At 46.3% G+C, this 20966-nt stretch overlaps 1 protein-coding gene across 1 annotated transcript in view; it reads left to right on the forward strand.

The window, feature by feature from the left end:
* Window positions 1-20966, forward strand: part of WDR93 (WD repeat domain 93) — a 640373-nt gene that overhangs the window by 156505 nt on the left and 462902 nt on the right. The window contains exons 4-5 of the mRNA XM_069624316.1: window positions 15733-15934; window positions 16659-16723. Of these exons, the coding sequence (XP_069480417.1) occupies window positions 15733-15934; window positions 16659-16723 (267 nt within the window). The remainder of the gene's footprint in view (window positions 1-15732; window positions 15935-16658; window positions 16724-20966) is intronic.

The following is a 20966-nucleotide window of genomic DNA, read 5'->3' on the forward strand; positions in this document are numbered from 1 at the left end:
TGCTGCCACCACTATTGTGCACCTCCTACCCATAATACGCAAATCAAATCTAGGCACTGTGTATTTGCTGAATTTGTTACCTACCTGTAACCTACCACTATTTAGCTTTGCCTGCTCATACATTGACTATCGAATCTAGGCACTGTGTAAATGCTGAATCTGTTACCTACCTGGGACCTACCACTATTTAGCTTTTCCTGCTTATACTTTGAAAATCGAATCTAGGCACTGTTAACATGCTAAAACTGTGACCCACTAATCATCTACCACCATTTGTTAAGCCGACACAGACAATCCCTCTCATTCCAACTGGGCAGTCTTTTCACCACTGCTCCTCTACTAGCTGCACGATCACACTGATATATCCTGCCGTACACCAGCTGCACGCACCCACTCAGTTACTCTCCACTAACATGTTGCCCAAGATATCACCTTCAACTCACAACAAAGACTCACACACCCGCTCTCTCTTTGCCACACTCCGCCCAGCCATCATAATAACCTTCACTATAGCCTTCAAAATAATGGCACCCACTGCTCCCCACCCACACCCGGCACACCACACTCATTGCCCTGCACTTAACTCACATGCTACATCACCAGACTATAACATCATACAGTCTCAGCCACCCAGTCTAGCAATCAGACTCCACAGTCTCAGAAACCGATCACTTCCAAGATACTTCATATGCTCACCCACACCCGTCACGTCAAGAAATACCAGATTAGGCATCTGCACTGCGCCAACACCCCCACACCAATATGGGCAAAAGCACTCCAACCTGCATCAGCACTACCACACACTAAGTCTCTCAGTACCGCACACCAAAACAAGTACACATCATCTCACCCTAATATAAATAAAAAACTCAAAAGTGCACGATACCCACCTCTCAAATGTGCACTACTGAACATACGTTCCCTACCTTAGAGATAAATGATCTACTATCCACATAATCTTGACCTACTAAGCATCATCGAAACATGGCTCAATGATGCCTCCTGCCCAGCTATTGCACTAGCCCTACCCCCCAGGCTACGCCATCTTGAGGCAAGATAGACCTGAGAGGATTGGACGGGGAGTCGCCCTTATCCACAAAGATTCATTGTCCATTAGGCTAGCAGACCCTAGTACATGGGGTGGAAAAGCAGATATCCTCTCAGCCAAGCTTACGCTCTCTCCCATAAATGTAATCAATATCCACATCCTGTATAGACCTCCCAGACTCACAGCAGACTTCCAAGAGCACCTCTCCCACCGTCTCAGTAACAACATCAAAAAATCCTCTAAAATCCTTCTACTAGGAGACCTACATTTAGGATATAATGACCCTTCTGCAGAAACGGATACAATACAAGAGGTATTGACCTCTAATAACCAAGCAACTGAGCGGACCGAGCCCTCGCCAATACAACTACCCAGTAATTAACTGACCTGCCTGCAACAAGCGGGACTTAAGACAATCCCTCTATATTACCTACCAGCCTAGAAATAGACCTGATAGGTCGAAACACGTGTCGGCACCACCTGCTATATCATCAATTGATGAATTCAAGAGAATAAAAGATTGGAAGAAATGAAAATCACAAACCTTGTGGAACTGCATTTTTCAGGCTCCGGAAAGGCAATGGGGTAAAACCCAGCATAACAAAATGTACACGCGCCGAATGAGTGGAGTTTCCACCAACTGGCTGCTAGGGCACCGATAACAGAGATGGAGGGTGCGGCAACCCATGGTCCCTGGTGCTCTTAACGCAACTGTCTAGCCCCAAAGCTCTCACCCACGCGCCACCTGCAATAACAAGAAGTTCAAAAAAACTTAACGCGAACAACCTGCGACCCTACCTCAAAAACCCCTGGCTAGCACCACCTTTCTCTCAGGATCCAAATAAACTATCAGCCATCTTTAACAATACTCTTACCAATGCCATAAACTCAATAGCTCCACTTGAAAGTAAGAAAGAAAAACAATAATTTCATTGTAACTCATGGTTCTCGGACGAACTCCCAATGCTCCGCGCACAAAAGCGTCAGTCACTAAAAACTGGCAAGCGGATCCTAGTGACCTAAATAAGAGCCTCTTCAAACAGATAGTTCTCCAATATAAAAAAGCTATCATAACAGCAAAATGAAACTCTTTTAATGAGAGGATTTCAAAGGCTAACTCACAAGCTAAAGAGATATTCACAATTTTTAACGAACTAGTCACACCCCCGATTACTTCAGATGAGATAATTAAAGACAAGGCCTGGTGCGCCAGCATCCAGTCCGCCATGCTCAACAAAATAAAGCTCCTCCAAAATAAAACTCACAACCACTGCAATGCCCTCCCGAACCAAAAAGCTAACCCTCCAGCACAATCCAAGAGTAGCAACCTCAAACACGCCCAATTCGTCTTCAGAGACATTACAGAATCCGAGGTCCTCAAACACATCAAAAACCTCAAACCATCTCTCTGCAAAGCAGACATTTGCCCCCTCCCCCCCAAAATTATCAAGGAATGTGCTAACGACTTAGCACCCCCGATTACCGCTTTCATTAACGCTTCATTCAAAACAGGATCTGTACCAAACAGTCTCAAAGAAGCTTGGGTGCATCTCCTTCTAAAAAAAGACACACTTGCCCCAGCGTAACCCAACAACTACAGACCTATAATGACAGTTCCATTCGTTCTGAAAATCTTGGATAAGGCAGATCCAATCATACATAGAAGCTAATTCCATATTGGGCAAAAGGCAATCTGGTTTCCGTTTTGGGCATGGAACAGAATCCGCCCTGCTAGACCTAAAGAATCAAATCTCATAGATCATGGACAAAGGTAAACCTGCCTTGCTCTGTCAAGTTTCCCTGCCGTCCTGGTAATGTAGCAGGGAAGGTGCGAGCAGTAGCGAAATACAAGTGTAGGCACGCCCGTAATCGCATAACTTTCTGCTTACCCGGAACGCAGCCTGGCGCTTGGAAGGTCGCTTGGCAACGCTGGCGTCCTCTACACCGCAGGTTGGCCCGCCCTGCGCTGACGGCAGCACGCAATGCAGTCACATGATTCATCTTTCTTAAACCCTTCCCCCTGAAGTTGCCGGCGCTTCTGAACAACCTTCGGTGGCGTTACGAACTTTGCTGTTTGGTTTTTGTAACCTTTTCTTCATGCCTTCCTCGAATTGATCACGGACCGCTATTTGTTTTGCTTCTGGATTCTGATTCTGCCTTTTGTCGCCTGAACCCTGCCTGACCACGGACCACTGGTGTTTTGCCTTTGGATTACGACTCAACTCTTCATTACCTGCCTCCTGCCTGATCACGGACCCATTTTTGGGTTAATGTAACGCTCACCTGATTCCCGCAGAGGCGCCGGTCTTGACTGGGTGAATGCCGTATCTTCAAAGGTGATGTGTAACACACGGTTGGCTCTTTGGGCTGGACCTCTGTGCACTGTATGTCTGACTCGAAGAGTAAGATGTCTGCAGATAGAAAATATGGGATTAATGAACTGGGGTTATTGGGTGCCTCTCTCCTCTTCCCTTTCTCTTCTCCTGTAGAACCCCAAAGGTTAACGCCCTCACCTTAGGTAATTGAACGCCGAGCTCTCCATCTGCCTCGGGGCAGGGTGCCGTAACCAGTTTCTTCACCGGATAAGGGTGCAGGCCTCTTGACCTCAGAGGACTGCTGTCCGTCGTTAACTGCACGAACGGTAAGTTCTGGGCACTTCAAATGTCTTAAAAGTCTTTTGTAATGATATCTCTTGTTTTGCAGGGTTCCGGCGATGGCGGATGGCGGGCTGATGAGAGTTGAGGATCGAACCAGCGTGAGGAATAGAAGCGCCTGGAAGCACGTAAGTAAGCGCTTGTAGCCTGCTTCACGATGCGCACTAACTGTCCCTTTTATCTTGCAGGTACAAGTTCGGAGCTTTAGAGAAGCTGAAGGGTGCTGGAATACCCACTGGATTCGGCGTGGGAAGAGTAATGGTACGTGAGTAATAAAGTTGCCCAATGTCTTTAAACGCACCTTCTTTTGTCTTTCAGATGCGGGATGCAGCGCCGAAGGCCTCCGGAGCGTGCGAAGAGCTGGTAAGCTTTTGTCTTTCAGATGCCGGAATGCAGTGCGAAGACCTCCGGAGCATGCGAAGAGTAGGTAAGCCTTTGTCTTTCAGATGCCGGAATGCAGCGCGAGGCGTTGGTGACAGCCGATGGACCAGGTAAGAGATGCGCTGCCACTGAAGACCGTAGTGCTAACCTGTTCTTTCTTTGTCTTTACAGGTGCTGCTGAAGACTGGATTCCAGGATGGTAAGCCTTTGTTCCCTTAGGCCCAGGATCAGGATCAGAAGCAGAAGACACGATGAGCGTTCTGCTGCAGAGAATGCAGAATAACACAAAGCAAGATTCATCCATCGGGTGTGGTTTAAATAGCCTCCTGTAGTGCTTAGGTGTCTCCTTCCACAGCCACGCCTAGGTAAGAAAAGAGTTCCTGCTTTCCAGAAGAGTTCCAGTGTTCTGAACCTAGGGAGTGGCTCCTGCCCCACCCAACAGGAAAAGTAGTCCCAAACAGAAGAGGATCAGGGGTTCAACTGGCAGGTAAGTAAGCAGCATGGTCTGCTGCAGGTAAGTCCACCCAAGCATTATGAGCCCGGCGCTTCCAGCGCTGGGACTGGGCATCTTTACGAGCCTGGTGCCACTGGCGCCAGGACAGGGTCCAAAAGGTCCCAATTGGGACTGGCTGGCACTCGGAACCAGGGTTATGGGTCTGCTTCCAAGGGAGTCGGGCAAGTCCTGATCTTTTGGAAGCAGAGATCATGACAGCACCCCCCCTCAAGGCCCCTCCCAAACCGGGCTTCTCCGGGGGTTTGGGCTTGTTAGGAAATGTTCGATGAAATCTTTTGATTAGACGAGGCGCGTGGACATATTCTGCAGGTTCCCAGGATCTTTCTTGGGGACCGTAGCCTTTCCAGTCAATCAGGTAAAATAGTTTAGATTTGGAGATCTTGGAATCCAGGATGCTTTTGACTTCAAACTCGAGTTCTCCATCAACTAGAATAGGTTTTGGAGATGTAGTTAGTCGGGTTTGAGGTTGCACGGGTTTTAATAGAGAGACGTGGAAGACCGGATGTATCTTCATGTGAGGGGGCAAGTCCAACTTGACCGCTACTGGATTTACTATGGTAGTGATGGAATAGGGACCAAGGTATCTTGGGTTGAATGTGCGTGGTCCTTTTAGAGGTAGATATTTGGTGGATAACCAGACTTGATCTCCTACTTCATATTGGGGGGCTTCCTCCCGATGTTGGTCTGCTCCTTTCTTGTATTGTTCTTTAGCCCTTTGAAGGTGAGAAACGGCTTCCTTAAAGGCTTGGGTGATTGTAGAATGCAGGTGGTCTACTGCTGGTGTTCCAAGATCTTGGAGTGGATCCAACTCCGAGGTTCGAGGGTGACTACCGTATAAAAGAAAAAACGGGGTCTTCCCAGTTCCCGAGTGGACAGAGTTATTGTAGGCATATTCGGCTATCCAAAGGATATCTTTCCAAGTTTTTTCGGTTTGTTGTAGCATGCAGCGCAAATACTGTTCCAGAGTTTGATTGGTCCTCTCGGTTTGTCCGTCGGTTTGAGGGTGGTGGCTGGTCGAAAGTCTCACATCAATTTGAGCCGACCGACAGCAACTTCGCCAAAAATGAGAAATAAATTGACTACCTCGATCCGAAATTAGAACTGAAGGAAAACCGTGCAGTCGGACGATGTTTTCGAGAAATTCTCGGGCCAGAGTTGCTGCTGTTGGTAAGCCTTTGAGTGGAATGAAATGCGCCATCTTGGAGAATAGGTCCACGATTACTAGGATCGTATTGTATCCGGAGCATGGAAGTAGATCGGTGATGAAGTCCATAGAAAGCGAATGCCAAGGGCGAGGCGGGATGTCAATAGGGCGTAAGAGGCCGGCTGGTTTTTCCTTTTGACTCTTGTTTTGGGCGCATACTCCACAGGACATTATAAAGTCTCTGATATCTTTTTTCCAAGACGGCCACCAGAAGTAGCGCTTGATCTTTTCCGAGGTCTTGGTCATACCGGGATGTCCTTCCATTAAAGAATCGTGATAACAAGAGATTACCTTTTTCTGTAAATCTGTGCTGGGCAGGTATAACCGTTCTTGGAAATATAATAGGTTGTCCTTCACCGTAAAGTCCTTTCCCTGCAGATGCCAATTCTGTATGTCTTCTGGAGTTACCAGTAGCCTGGCTTTATCCTTAACTTCCTCTATGGATTGTGTGGCGATTACACCTAGAATTCTTTGTTCGGGAATGATAGGTACAGGTTTAGGATTGATCAAATGTTCTTCCACTCCCATCCGAGAAAGGGCATCAGCTTTACCGTTTTTTGTACCAGGTCGATAGGTAATTATGAAGTCAAACTCGGCAAAGAATAGTGCCCAACGGAGTTGCCTAGAGGATTGAGCTTTTGCGGTTTTCAAATATTGCAGGTTTCGGTGATCTGTAATCACAGTAACGGTGTGTCGGGCCCCCAGAAGATAATGCCGCCAAGCCTTAAAGGCGGACTTGATAGCTAGAAGTTCCTTATCAGTAATAGTGTAATTGATTTCAGGAGGCGAGAATTTGCGGGACCAAAATGCCACGGGATGCAACTGATTGGTTACTGGGTCCTTTTGTGATAGAACTGCCCCCATGGCAAGGCTCGAAGCATCAGTTTCAACGATGTAGGGGAGTTCTGGGCGAGGATGTTTTAAGAACGGTGCAGAGATAAATCTAGTCTTCAAATTCTGGAAAGCTTGTTCCGCCTCGGTAGACCATTCAAAACGTTTGTTTTTCTTTAACAAGGCGGTGATGGGCTGACTATTCGAGAGAATTCGGGGATAAACCTGCGGTAAAAGTTAGCGAAGCCTAACATGCTTTGAACACCTTTTACGGAGGATGGCGATGGCCATTTGAGAATTGCATCGACCTTCTTTGAATCCATACGCACTCCGCTTGGTGATAATATGAATCCCAAGAATTCAACTTCAGTCACGTTGAAAACACATTTTTCCAACTTAGCGAAAAGTTTGTGTTGACGCAATCTCTCGAGGACCATTTTCACGTGTTTCCGATGTTCAGTTTCCGATGAAGAATAAACGAGGATGTCGTCAATGTAAACAACAACACACACATCTATGAGCTCTCTGAGGACATCGTTCATAAAATATTGAAAGGCGGCCGGGGCATTGCAAAGTCCGAAGGGCATGACCTGATATTCAAATAGCCCATACTTGGTGCGGAAGGCCGTCTTCCATTCATCGCCCTCTTTTACTCGTACCAAGTGGTAGGCTCCTCTAAGATCCAGCTATGTATATATGCATGCTTTTCTGACTTGGTCCAGGAGTTCAGGGATCAAAGGTAACGGATATCTATTCTTAACGGTGATCTGGTTCAGGGCGCGATAATCTATACAAGTTCTAAGGTCCCCTTCTTTTTTTGGAACGAAGAACAAAGCTGAGGAAGCAGGGGACTTGGAAGGACGAATAAACCCATTCGCTAGGTATTGATCCAGGTATTGTCGGAGGTGAAGATTCTCAGGCTCGGTGAGGGCATAAATTCTACTACAAGGAGGAGTAGATCCAGGTATCAGGTCTATCTGGCAGTCATAAGACCTATGAGGAGGTAGAGAGTTAGCCTGATCCTTCTGGAAAACATCTTGGAATTCTAGGTATTCAGGAGGTAACTGGGGAGCCTCCGAGGAAATTGCTGCCAGTGCAACACCAGGTCGAGGGTGACAAGTAGAGACACATTCTGGAAACTGAACCGTTCTTGCTCGCCAATCGATCTGAGGATTGTGCTTCTCTAACCAAGGAATTCCTAGAATAATCTGGAACTGAGGTGCCTTGATCACATCGAACACGATCTTCTCATGGTGTCCATCTTGACTTACTAGCGTCACTTCTTGGGTGGTATGCGTTACTGGTCCGGAGGCTATCTCCGTACCATCCACCGTAGTAATGACGTCCTTTACAGCCTTTGGACAAAGAGTCAGATTCATCCTCGAAACCATTTCATGATCCACATAATTGCCGATGGCACCGCTGTCGACGTAAGCTTCAATCGCATGTAATCGATCCGGATGTTCAGGGCTAATGAGGACCATAGGTATCACGAAATGCGAGGTCACTGAACTGGTTTTAACGCTCGGCAAGAGGACCTCTATTCTTGTCGGGCGAGGTCGTTTCCCTGCTCAGAGTTTGTGACCCTGGTAACTGCAGCTCCTACTGCCTTCTTGGCTGGTTTCACCGGACAGTCTCGAAGAAAGTGCCCCGAGTTTCCGCAATAGAGGCATAATTGCAGCTGTTTTCTCCTTTCCCGCTCCTTTTGTGTTAGTGGTCCTTTCAGGCCCCCTATTTGCATGGGTTCCCCGGAGTCTACTCCTTTGGTAGGAGTTGGTGGTTTGGAAAATACTCGAGCATCAAACTTGGAACGATCGGCCTTCCTGTTCTGCAGTCTGTGGTCAATTTGAACGACTAAGTCAATATAGTCCGAACAGTCTTGCGGGGGATTCACTACTTGGGCTAACACATCTTTGAGCTCTCCACGTAGACCTCTATAAAACAGCGTAATCCTTTTGTCCTCAGGCCATCGAGTTTCCACTATCAGTCTGTTGAAAGACGCAATATAAGCCAAAAGGTCTTGATTACCCTGTCGCAATGAAAGGAGCTCATTGTCCAAGGCCTGCCCCTGTGAATGTCTTGCAAACAGTTTTTCCATACTGAGCTGAAAAGCTTGAAAATCATGGAGAACCGGATCATCTTGATTAACTAGAGGGATCGACCAGTCTGCCGCATTGCCACTAAGGTACGAAAGCACGAAAGCTACCTTAGCTTGATCAGTTGGAAAGGCTGCTGGCCGGCATAAGAAGTGCAACCGGCACTGATTAATAAATACTGCAAACCTCTTTGGGTCACCAGAAAATCGTTCGGGCGGAGCCAGAGGTACATTCCCAGGTAGGTTGATCTGCACTGGGTTCGTAGAGGATGTTGAAGGAAGATTTGCCCCTGATGCGGGTAACGGAGTTTGTCCGGCTTGTGACTGTAGCAATTGTCTAGCGAGATCGTCTGTTCGCTCCTTGGAAATAATCAGTTCCCTTCTTAGAGCATTCGTTTCCTGACGGGCTGCATGCACTTCTGCTCTTAGTTCCCCAAGTAACTGGGCTAGCTGGTCGGTATCCGAGGTTTCCATAGCGCCTGGGTGGGAGTTTTGCGGTAGGCTTTGTGTTCTGTAACGCTCACCTGATTCCCGCAGAGGCGCCGGTCTTGACTGGGTGAATGCCGTATCTTCAAAGGTGATGTGTAACACACGGTTGGCTCTTTGGGCTGGACCTCTGTGCACTGTATGTCTGACTCGAAGAGTAAGATGTCTGCAGATAGAAAATATGGGATTAATGAACTGGGGTTATTGGGTGCCTCTCTCCTCTTCCCTTTCTCTTCTCCTGTAGAACCCCAAAGGTTAACGCCCTCACCTTAGGTAAGTGAACGCCGAGCTCTCCATCTGCCTCGGGGCAGGGTGCCGTAACCAGTTTCTTCACTGGATAAGGGTGCAGGCCTCTTGACCTCAGAGGACTACTGTCCGTCGTTAACTGCACGAACAGTAAGTTCTGGGCACTTCAAATGTCTTAAAAGTCTTTTGTAATGATATCTCTTGTTTTGCAGGGTTCCGGCGATGGCGGATGGCGGGCTGATGAGAATTGAGGATCGAACCAGCGTGAGGAATAGAAGCGCCTGGAAGCACGTAAGTAAGCGCTTGTAGCCTGCTTCACGATGCGCACTAACTGTCCCTTTTATCTTGCAGGTACAAGTTCGGAGCTTTAGAGAAGCTGAAGGGTGCTGGAATACCCACTGGATTCGGCGTGGGAAGGAGTAATGGTACGTGAGTAATAAAGTTGCCCAATGTCTTTAAACGCACCTTCTTTTGTCTTTCAGATGCGGGATGCAGCGCCGAAGGCCTCCGGAGCGTGCGAAGAGCTGGTAAGCTTTTGTCTTTCAGATGCCGGAATGCAGTGCGAAGACCTCCGGAGCATGCGAAGAGTAGGTAAGCCTTTGTCTTTCAGATGCCGGAATGCAGCGCGAGGCGTTGGTGACAGCCGATGGACCAGGTAAGAGATGCGCTGCCACTGAAGACCGTAGTGCTAACCTGTTCTTTCTTTGTCTTTACAGGTGCTGCTGAAGACTGGATTCCAGGATGGTAAGCCTTTGTTCCCTTAGGCCCAGGATCAGAAGCAGAAGACACGATGAGCGTTCTGCTGCAGAGAATGCAGAATAACACAATGCAAGATTCATCCATCGGGTGTGGTTTAAATAGCCTCCTGTAGTGCTTAGGTGTCTCCTTCCACAGCCACGCCTAGGTAAGAAAAGAGTTCCTGCTTTCCAGAAGAGTTCCAGTGTTCTGAACCTAGGGAGTGGCTCCTGCCCCACCCAACAGGAAAAGTAGTCCCAAACAGAAGAGGATCAGGGGTTCAACTGGCAGGTAAGTAAGCAGCATGGTCTGCTGCAGGTAAGTCCACCCTAGCATTATGAGCCCGGCGCTTCCAGCGCTGGGACTGGGCATCTTTATGAGCCTGGTGCCACTGGCACCAGGACAGGGTCCAAAAGGTCCCAATTGGGACTGGCTGGCACTCGGAACCGGGTTTATGGGTCTGCTTCCAAGGGAGTCGGGCAAGTCCTGATCTTTTGGAAGCAGAGATCATGACAGTTAATCCTTGGACACGTTTAAGTACCTTGCCGCCTGCACGCTGTCTGACCAGGAAAACTCAAAGGATTGTCTTCTGATTTCCTCTTCCTTACCTTGCTCTCATTGCTTCACGGAACTTTGCACAGTGCCTGGAAAATAGATTGTATTTGGGGGACTAAGTACACGGACTAGAGACTTCTGGGTGTACGTTTTGCCATCAAGGAACTTGCCATGCATGTCAGTTGCTCTTGAACTTTGTTTTTGCCGTCGGACAGGAGTCCAATACGGTAAGACTGTTATTCTGCTAATTTGACTCTTTCATGCTTTTGCCTTCGCCAATTCCTAATTTCTGATTCCCCTCTCTGTGAATTCACTTGGCTGCTTCTTATTTATTGGTTACCTTGTGTTTCCTGGTTATACGATATTGACTATTGCCTTGTCTTCAGCTGGGGGTGTGTAATTCAGCCTACCTTGTGTCCAGTTCCACGACGCCAGTGGTGTGTACTCCTGCCTACCTTGTACCCAGTTCCACGACGCCAGTGTCATCGGTCTCCTGTCTTTCCATTAATAGACCATTCTGGTTGTGAATTCTAACAATCAGACAGGTACATTATTTGGAAGACTTCTTCGTCTACACTACGAGGCAACTCGCTCCATATCAAGTATTCAGTGGTTTTGACATGCTCCTCCTTCTCGATCTGTCAGCAACTTTTGATCTGGTAGATCACAAAACACTTACTACCCATCTCACTCAGGCAGCCCATTTCTCTAAACAAGCAGCATCTTGGATCACATCCTTCCTCGAAGGAAGAGCCATGAAGGTCTTCTCCAACATAGCGAACGCCGATCCTACCACCATAAATTGCGATATCCCCCAAGGATCATGTACAGCTCCCACCCTCTATAACCTCTTCACAAAACCCCTCTTCGACCTACTTGACTCCATGGGTGTTGCATATACCAATTATGCAGACGACACTCAAGTACTCATACCACTATCTGACCTCTATCACCAAGATACCACGGCCCTACACGACATCTATGCTACAATCCAAGCCTGGATGGCAGTCAATGGCCTTTGTCTTAACGGGTCTTAACTTTGTCTTAACGGGCCTTTGTCTTAAAAGGAAATTCTTATCCTTGGTCAGAAAAACACAATAACAAAGCTAAGCCCCCAATACGCCAACTCTACCATCACTGTATCGTCTTCCGTCAAGACTCTACGTGTCTACATTGACGCAAATGTATCGATGAACAAACAAGTCAGCACCATAGCCTCTGCGTCAGCCTTCAGCACCAAACTTATCAATGCCATTAAACCCTACCTATCCGCTCCCAACTGTCTGGCAATAGCCAGAGCAACAATAGGCGCTAAATTTGATTATTGCAACACTCTCCTAGCTGGCACCTCCTCCAAAAACATTCACAGACTACAAACCACACTAAACAATGCCCTAAGAGCTGCTATGAGCATCCCTAGAAGAGACCATATATCCCATGCCAGACATGCAGCACGGTGGCTACAGGTCAAAGACCGCATTACTCTCAAAATCCTCACTATCACACACAGATGCATCAACAACATTGCTCCCACATATTTATCTGAAGCTATATCAAGAACTGCCTCCATGCGCCCTACCAGAACTCAGTACACTAACCAGCTACACATACCACGCATCCAGAGAGCTACAGCTGGAGGTCTAGGCTTTTCTTATATTGCGCCGAAACTATGGAATTCACTTCCTGACACCCTCAGAGCTGAAACTTCCATCTCGTTCTTCCGCAATAACCTCAAGACCACTTTCCTCAACTAACACTGCTACCACGTCCTCTGTTCCTAACATGTATATTGTAATATAAACACAAATGTAATATAATTAGAATGTAATCTTTGTATATATATTGTATCCCTGCTCTACTCGCACTACAATTGTAAAACCACTGTACTCAAACTGCTCACTATGTAACAAATGTCTGTTTCATTTTTCTGTAACTAAGCATTGTCTTGTAACAGGTGCCACGATGCCCACAGGCTGATTTGTGCTATAGAAATACGAATAAAACAAACAAAGACATACTTGCTTTGTTGGTTTGTTTTAATATTTGTAATGCGCGCCAGACCCGAGGGTATCAGGACGCAGTAGGCATCAAGAGGTTTGTTCAGCTTCGGTTACTTTGCTGTACGAAATCATACATTATATACCTTTTATACAAGAAATTGAAGACAGGCAATATGTCCAGCATGCAGGCATAAGACAGGTAGGTTGCACACTACGGCAGAGACACCCTAGACAGTATATACAATATGTAGAGGAGGAACAGGAATAGCATTATAGGTATGGTGACAGGTCATAGGTCATTTTCCTTGATCCAGTGGATGAGGTTGGTCCTGAAGCGTGGGTAGTGTAGGTCATCCCTCAGGGGCGGAGGGAGAGAGTTCCAGTATTGGGCAGCTTTGCCCAGGAAGCTGCTACCACCAGTCTTCGTGCGTTTAAATCTGGGCACCGTTAGAAGGTTGGCATTAGCAGTTCTAGTGGGGCGGCGGAGGGTTGTCTCGTAAATCTGGCTATGAGGTATTGTGGGGCGGCATGATGGAGACATTTATGTGTCAGGGAGGCTGTTGTGAGGAGGATTTTATCTTGCTCTCCACAATGGCAGAAGAAAGGCTAACCGCTCTTGCACTGCTTTCAATTGAGAGTGCACTTATTGAAATCATTGATTATGCAGCAGCAATAAATGCTTTCGCAGCAGCAAAGTCGCGGAGAGTGCCCTTAACATAGACTAAAAATTGACATAAAACTTTAAAAGTAGTATATACTGTTTGTGTGCTCTGCTTTGTCCAAGGAGCTACTTCAAAGTTATTGAATCATAATGTAATAAAACCGATTTCATTTGTTTAGTAGTGTTATATTAGTTTGGGAGTGGCGCGCAGGGTGCAGTGGGAGTGGGGTGCGATGAGAGTGGGGTGTGGGGTTGGGGGGCGCATTCCTAGTGTTTCGCCCTGGGCACCAAATGGGCTAGAAACTGCACTGGCTGCATGCTAGCACACTGCTCTTGGAAATTGTGCCTAGGGTAGTGGAAGTTTTTCATTTATAGCACACCTGACACGGCACGGACTGACAGCAGCTAGAGGCGTGCAGCATGCTAGCACGGCTGTTCTTGTACTAGCTGAAACAGAAGAAACCTAGTAGTAACTGAGGTACATTAGAGACACATCTCTGACAGGTCATTGTTGATTTGTGTTTTTATCAAATGACAAGTTAGCTGTTGTATGCTAAGCAAGATATGATTCATGTGTTTTAATAGCATTATTATGCAAGCAAAACTGTCATCTAAATGCTTAGTGAACTGTGAGGCCTAAGGACAGTAGTGTATACCTTTTTGTATATTGTCTTTTTTTAACCATTAACATTTACGTAGTATATATTTTCATACAAATGTAAATCGAATGTATGGTTTGTAATTCCAAATGTAAAATGCTCAAACACTCCAGAGCCTGGTCTAAGGAGGTGCTGAATACTTTGTATTGCTGATACAACAGGCCAGAAGTTTATAATATGTTGGTTTAAATGTCATAAGGCTTACCCCTTGAACATTGCATGCCCTAGCAGACTGTATTCTCCCTCACCGAAAGATCTTTTTTACTCGCACAGCAGCAAGTCTCACAATGTAATCAAGGATGATGATTGTAGGCCAAAGAGAATTTAGAACCGTGCCAGTCATCTCTAGATGATAAACGTCAGGTAAAAAGGATCATACCCTGTACTCCACCAATTTACCCCAACTTTAGAGAGCCATGAACCCATGTAAGCAGAAGCATAGACAGGGTAGGGCCTGAGCGGGCAAGGCCCACCCAAATCTGTAAAGGCCCACTCAGCATCACTGTGTGGTCATTTACAGATGTCAATGTCACTGCAGTGGGCCCAACTACATGAGCTTCAGACCCCACTTTTAAGATAATCCTGGCTACGCCTCTGCATGTAAGTTCGGCCTGAATTGATCACAGGGGATTTCCATATGGAAATTGTGTCCCTGTTGTATCTTCACAAGAATGCCTAACCTTACTTGTAGCATTGTTTTGGCCACCAAGTTGATGTGAAGGCAACCACTCAGTGTTATGCCCTTGGGTCCTTATACCGTACAAATGTTTCCATTTGAATTACCTCTAGCGGTTTGGGTTCTGCGAGCAAAAAAGATGGGGTTATGGGTGGGGTAGTGGGAGTGTAGCAGTGGTTGAGGAAGGCTGTGTGTTCCATTACCTGCCATTGGGGTGGGGGTGGGGGGTTGCAATGTGTTATAAGTAATAAGGTTTTGCTGTTGACAGAATGGAAATGCAATCTTAACAAAGTAAGGAAAAGACAAGCAGATAATTGAGGCTACATCATTAGAGGGTCAGCACATAGTGAACATCACTTAGAGTAGACTGACACATTGGCTGAAAGGATAGAAGAAAGAAATGGGCACATTGATTATAACTGGTTCGAAGTCAGCGGGGGGGGGGGTCAGCGAGAAAAGCCACATCACCGACTGGAAGGAGAAGAAATCAGGGGGTGCAGACTCTAAACATAGGGAAATAAAATGACAATAGAAGGAGAGTACACTAGAAGGTTCAATCTGATAACAGTTGAATTCAGGTTATTTTGGAAAGGCAGAATTGAATTGGAAGGTCGATACTCTTTATATTCTGAAGCTGTGGCAAACTGTGCGAGACACAGCGGCACACTAATGGGAGGCAGGGAGGCACATGTGACAATTGTTTGGAGCCTGAACATGTAGGGAGAGCAACAGTGCCATGATGCTCTCAAAGGTTGCAGAAAGAGTATCCACATCTGAATTCCACGAGCTTTCATTATCAGGTTAGTTTCATATTTGATTGTAGGTGTTGGGAGAAGATGGGCTCTGACTTTGCACCCTTGGACAGCCATGTTACTGTTAGATGGAGCCTTTCTTCATGACTTGTTGCTAATCACACTGGCTGTTTTAGCACCAGTATGCATTTTAAAATCTGCTTTCTTTTGTGTCTCCCTTCATTTTATTTGCTAGCTATCAGGAAAAGTTAACTGTATTGCTGCTGGTGGAGCTGGAAGATGCATTTTTGTTGGACTTTCCGTAGGGGTGGCAGTCTTCAGCTTGCCCAACTACACATGGATTTGCGGATGGGAAACCGCCAGCATAGACATTTGTTCCATCACTGCTGTTTACCTTGAAAGCCAGACAAACGTTCTTGCCACAGTGGATGACATGGGTATTCCTTGTTAAACTTGTATCAATTTAGTTCATAAAGCCTAAAGAATCAGATGTCATCTGAGGTTATGTTTACTGGTCTGTAAAAGTTACTTTTGCAGTCCTTGAATGTGAAAATCATTAACTTGATATTTGACCTTCAGTTTACAAAAAAAAGAGTGTGTCGTAATTAATACATCAGTGAAAGCCTTTGATTACTGTTGCCAAGTGCGTCACAGGGCGCTAGAGGGTATATTACCAAATTTCAATCACCATGAAATACTGTAGACCACAAAATCACAAGGTCTCAGTCCAAACCTAGCACAATCGGAACACCTACCTCCTTAAGTATTGTTAACAATGCAGGTGTATTGAATTGTCTTCTGTGTCTGTTATTACATTACCACACATTACATCTTCCTTAGTCAGCAATATTTGCTAATCTTGCACCTGGATATTTGGGGAGAGTGCTGGATAGAGGGTCAGTTCCCCCGTCCCCCAAGGGTAAATCACAATGACCACCAGCATTCTAATGTGCGTCGATGTAACAACATTACACCATCCATTTGTTTTGAAAGTCCATGAAAAACTCTTGAAAATGGGTCTTCAGTGATAGTCCTACCCTAGACACCCAAATTATTAGCATTAAAAGATTCTAGATCACCTTGTGATGCTACAGGTTTGCACCGCCGATATGGAAATTGACTTTATCTGCTATATTTTAAAACATTTTTCTTCTCTTTCAGGAATTGCTCGTCTGTTATGTTTTCACAAGAACGGCCTCTTCTTAATTAAAGCTATTAATGAAACAGTAAGTTTTGTTTCCTATACACTTGTTCAGTTGGGCTTCAAAGGGAGAACGACCAGTAGAGGACTTATATAGGGTGTATTGGTTTCACTTCATTTTTGCATTCTCATTACTTTTATATTCTGATTTCTCACACTTCCTCAGACTTGCATTTAAGGTCCACTTAAAATAATTGCCCTATCGCTCCTACTGAGGTTCTCTGTCATTTGGCTGCATGTTGGAGGCCACTGCTCCAAAAGATGGCAATTTCTTGCCCTCCTCGGAGCGACCACCAACGGGCAGGAATATGAATCTATTGGTGGGATTCCATCTCCAAACCCTTTGCCCCCAACCCACCCCTGCCTTACCCAGTACATTTTGTTCTCCTCGACTCCTGCCCCACCCAAACAATACAGATGAAGCTCAGTCTTTGACATCCTCTTTGAGTAGTTTTGAGGGTTCGCCCCTCGTTTCTACCTAATATGGTGTCAGAATTCCATTTGGCGCTGAACATTTTTTGCTGCTTCATATGCTCCTCCTCATCCATCTAAATGGGAGGAAAGACTTCAGAGATTGGACCCAAGGAGGCCGTTTTATATGAATAGGCTCTCTAAGTTGAGACAGAATGATTACATTTCTGTTGGCTATTTGGGCTACAGGATGGGACAGGCAGTCACAAAACAAATACTGTTTCACTGGATAATCCTGTGCATTTCTGAATGCCACAATCTGGCTGGAAAAGACGTCCCCAAAGGGCTAAGGGCACATTCCACTAGAGGAGTATCTAACTTCCTCCGCTCTTCAGAGGGGCAGGGGATGCCGGTGCAAGATATTTGCAATGCTGCCACCTGGGCTTTGTTGCATACCTTCACAAAGCTGTATTGCTTGGATTCCCTATCGGGCCAGGAAACCAGATTTGGAAAGGCTGTGTTACATAGCGTTATTCTGTAATTAATTCTCCCTTTCACACCTCCTGCAAAGCACTGCCATTGAAGTTTATCAAAGATGAGGAATATGTGGGAGAACAAAATCCATTTGAAGAACAAATTACCCCTGGTAATGTTCTTTAAACTGGATGTTCCTCCCACATATTCCTCATCGCCCCTTCCATCCTACCCCTTTGTCAGGAAAGAATTTCCTTGATTTACACCTTCCTCTCTGTTAATGCTCATGCCTTTCTCATCTTTGAGACTGCTGTGCAGGTGAAAGGAAAAACATGAACTAAGGCAACGGGCGCGGTGCCTGCCATTTATATTGATGCCAACGTCCTACTCGAGAGGGACACAAAGTCGGCGACGATGATGCACAGTGCCCTCTGCTATGAAAAGTTTCTGAGCTGCAAGCAGAATATCGGAGTAACTACTTACTCCTTGTAGTAGGAACCCTGTTCCAGTGAGTGCTTAAAAATGGACAGCACAGCCAGATAACCCTTGGCCGTTGAAACTTGCAGTCCCTGATGGGTCAGATGCAAAAGAAAAGACAACACTGATGGCATGACCCAAGTGAATGGGTCAATTCCTTTATCTCTACACTAACTGCAAAAAATGTTCCAACAGCAGTGGTGTAGAGATTTAGTTGCTGGCCTTATGGCCGAAAGCAACATCTCCATGATGTTTTCCGAAGGTCCATATCTTTGTACCTTAACCTAAGGTGGGAAGGTTGAGGGTCTGGATTTCTGGGTGAAGAATGCGAGACCCCTCTTGCAAGAGCAGATCCTCTCTTTGGGGAAGACTGATTGGAGGGCATATGGACATTTTGAATGGATTGTGTCCTCCCACGTATTCCTCATCAATGATATCTCCAATATCCAGCTTGCGCTGCTTCAGAATTGAAATTAGTCAGAGGGCGCTGTGCGTCGATGCGGTCGACTCGATGTCCCTCGAGGGCCTCCATCTTGAGGGCGACGTTATCAAAGGTATATATGGATGCGCAGCGCCCGCTGGCTTCAGTTCAGTTTTTTCTGAGTAAGCTTTCTCATCGTGAACTTCAGTGAGCTTCATATTTTTCTTCGAAATTGTGAATAATGTCTTTGTCTTCGATTCCGACAACCCCGAAGACCCAATTTAAGAAATATCAAGACTGCAATGCTAAAATGTCACTGACGGACACACATCGGGTGTGCTTGTGGTGTCTTGGTGTCGAGTAGAAGACCTCGACCTGTCAGAAGTGTCAGTCGATGACCGGAAAAGCTCTGCAGGAGTGTAGACTCCACAAAAAATCCCCTTCGACTACCCTTCTACATTCTTCCGATGATGCGAGAGACGACTCTCCTCGACGGAAGGAGACTAAGAGGTCCAGGTCACGGAGTGGCTCTCGCCACTCCTCATTGTCGTCAAGGAAATCAAGGAAAAGGCATCATAGATGGCCTACTTCGTCTTCCTCGTCAGACTCTTCTCCAGAGAGGACTATATCTTGGACCACTAAGGCTTCGACTCTGGCTGATTCTGGGAATCATTCAGGTAGGAAATGTTAAAAAATGTCGAGAGTCAAACCGTTGAAGCAAGTAGGCCATTCTCATACCGCGCCTTCTGAAGCTGATAAGGATAGAGCTCAAGCCAAATCCTGCACACCCTCGAGCCTGAGACAAAGGCTACATTCTCATCGAGAGTCATCGAGGCCTTGACACAATTAAAAGTCATCGAAGAATCCTTCAAGCCATCGAAGTCTGTCATGGACAAGTCGACGTCTAAGTCGTCGGTGCTATCGGCACCGAAGGCGTCTTCATCGAAGACCATCGATGCAAAAAACAAGTTTGGTGACAACTCCATCGGCATCTGGCTCGAAACCATAGAAGCCATCGACGCCTTTACCAGTAATTCAAGAATCCTTCAAATCATTGCCTAGAAAGGATTTTTTTAAAATCATTCACATCCATTTATGAAGACAATTAACCTTCAGGAGACAATGATCCACCTTTTGGATTTCAATAGGGCTCTCCTAATGTACCTGATAGCTTTATATCTAGGTTGCAGGAAATGCCTGATAATTTACAAACAGCCAGTGGGGTGAATACCTCACCAGAGTTGGATTTTGGTAAGCCAGAACCAGATGATCACACAGATGCATCTTAGACAATTAATGACCAGGGTCACTGATTTTATGGGATGGAGCAGGCCTGCCCTCCCATTCGAACAGGATGACCTCACGGATATCCAGGAAAAAGGTCCTGAAAGGGATCCATTCCTACTTTTTCATGTCGCTCTACAAAAGAGAGTAAGTGCAAACTGGGAAGCACCGGAATGAAGTCCGGCAGCCAGTACAAATTTGACAAAAACATATAGGCCGTCAAGTAGTGACCCCAGCAACTTGTCAAAACATCTTACCCCAGAAAGCCTGGGGGAGGTAGCGATTGTTGCTTGCACCAAGCAAGCTGCCTATCCGACCATTCCACCAGATCGGGATTATAAGTGTATAGACTCCTGGTCAAGGAAAGTCTTTTCTGCCAGGAGTATGGCTCTCAAATCAGCCAACTCTACATGTGCCTTTGCAAAATTCACCTACACCCTAGGGGACTGTGCATTCATGGCGGCTGAATATATTCCCGAAGGGCGTGATAAAAAGACGGCTTCTTGGCCATTGTAAAAGATGGCTAAGATGCCATGTGTGAGTCTCTACAGTCGAGTTTGGATTCTGCTGACAGTACCAGCATAGCTATGGCGGCAAGCACCGTGATACGCAGGTTTGCGTGGTTAAGGTAGTCTGGATTTGCACCGGACGTGCAGTCTAGACTCCTTAATATGCCTTTTGACAGGTGTCATCTTTTTGGCGGCAAGGCTGACGAAAGCCTTGACAAGCTGCAGACATCGAAGGCTGCAGCCAAGTCTCTAGGTGACGCTGTTGAACATCCTCAGCCTTTTCACCTCAGTGGACATTCTTGGAGGAGTAGATCCTTTCACTACTAATCCTTAGTTAGAAGAGCGAGTGGAGTGGCTGGTTAAAGGGGCCAAAGAAGATTTCCTCATGGTGGACGAGGGACAGGTGCAAAGCCCGCCCAAGCAGCGGCATCTTTACCATCAGCCCTTCCTTCAACCGCCTCTGAACCTCGCTGAAATCTTGAATCACCACACACCGTTGGGAGGCAGACAGTCTCAGCATCTGAAAGAATGGCAGGATATTACTTCAGATGTTTGGGCATTTAAAACCATAGCCCAAGGTTACCTTCTCCCCTTCATTCAGAGACCACAGAATCATCCACCGGGGAGCCATTCGTTAAAGGTTCCAGATTCGTTCCTTGCGCAGGACATTTTGAGCCTGCTAGAGAAAGGTG

The sequence above is a fragment of the Ambystoma mexicanum genome, chromosome 11 (assembly GCF_040938575.1).
Source record: "Ambystoma mexicanum isolate Mex_15411 chromosome 11, UKY_AmexF1_1, whole genome shotgun sequence".
Classification (NCBI taxonomy): Eukaryota; Metazoa; Chordata; class Amphibia; order Caudata; family Ambystomatidae; genus Ambystoma; species Ambystoma mexicanum.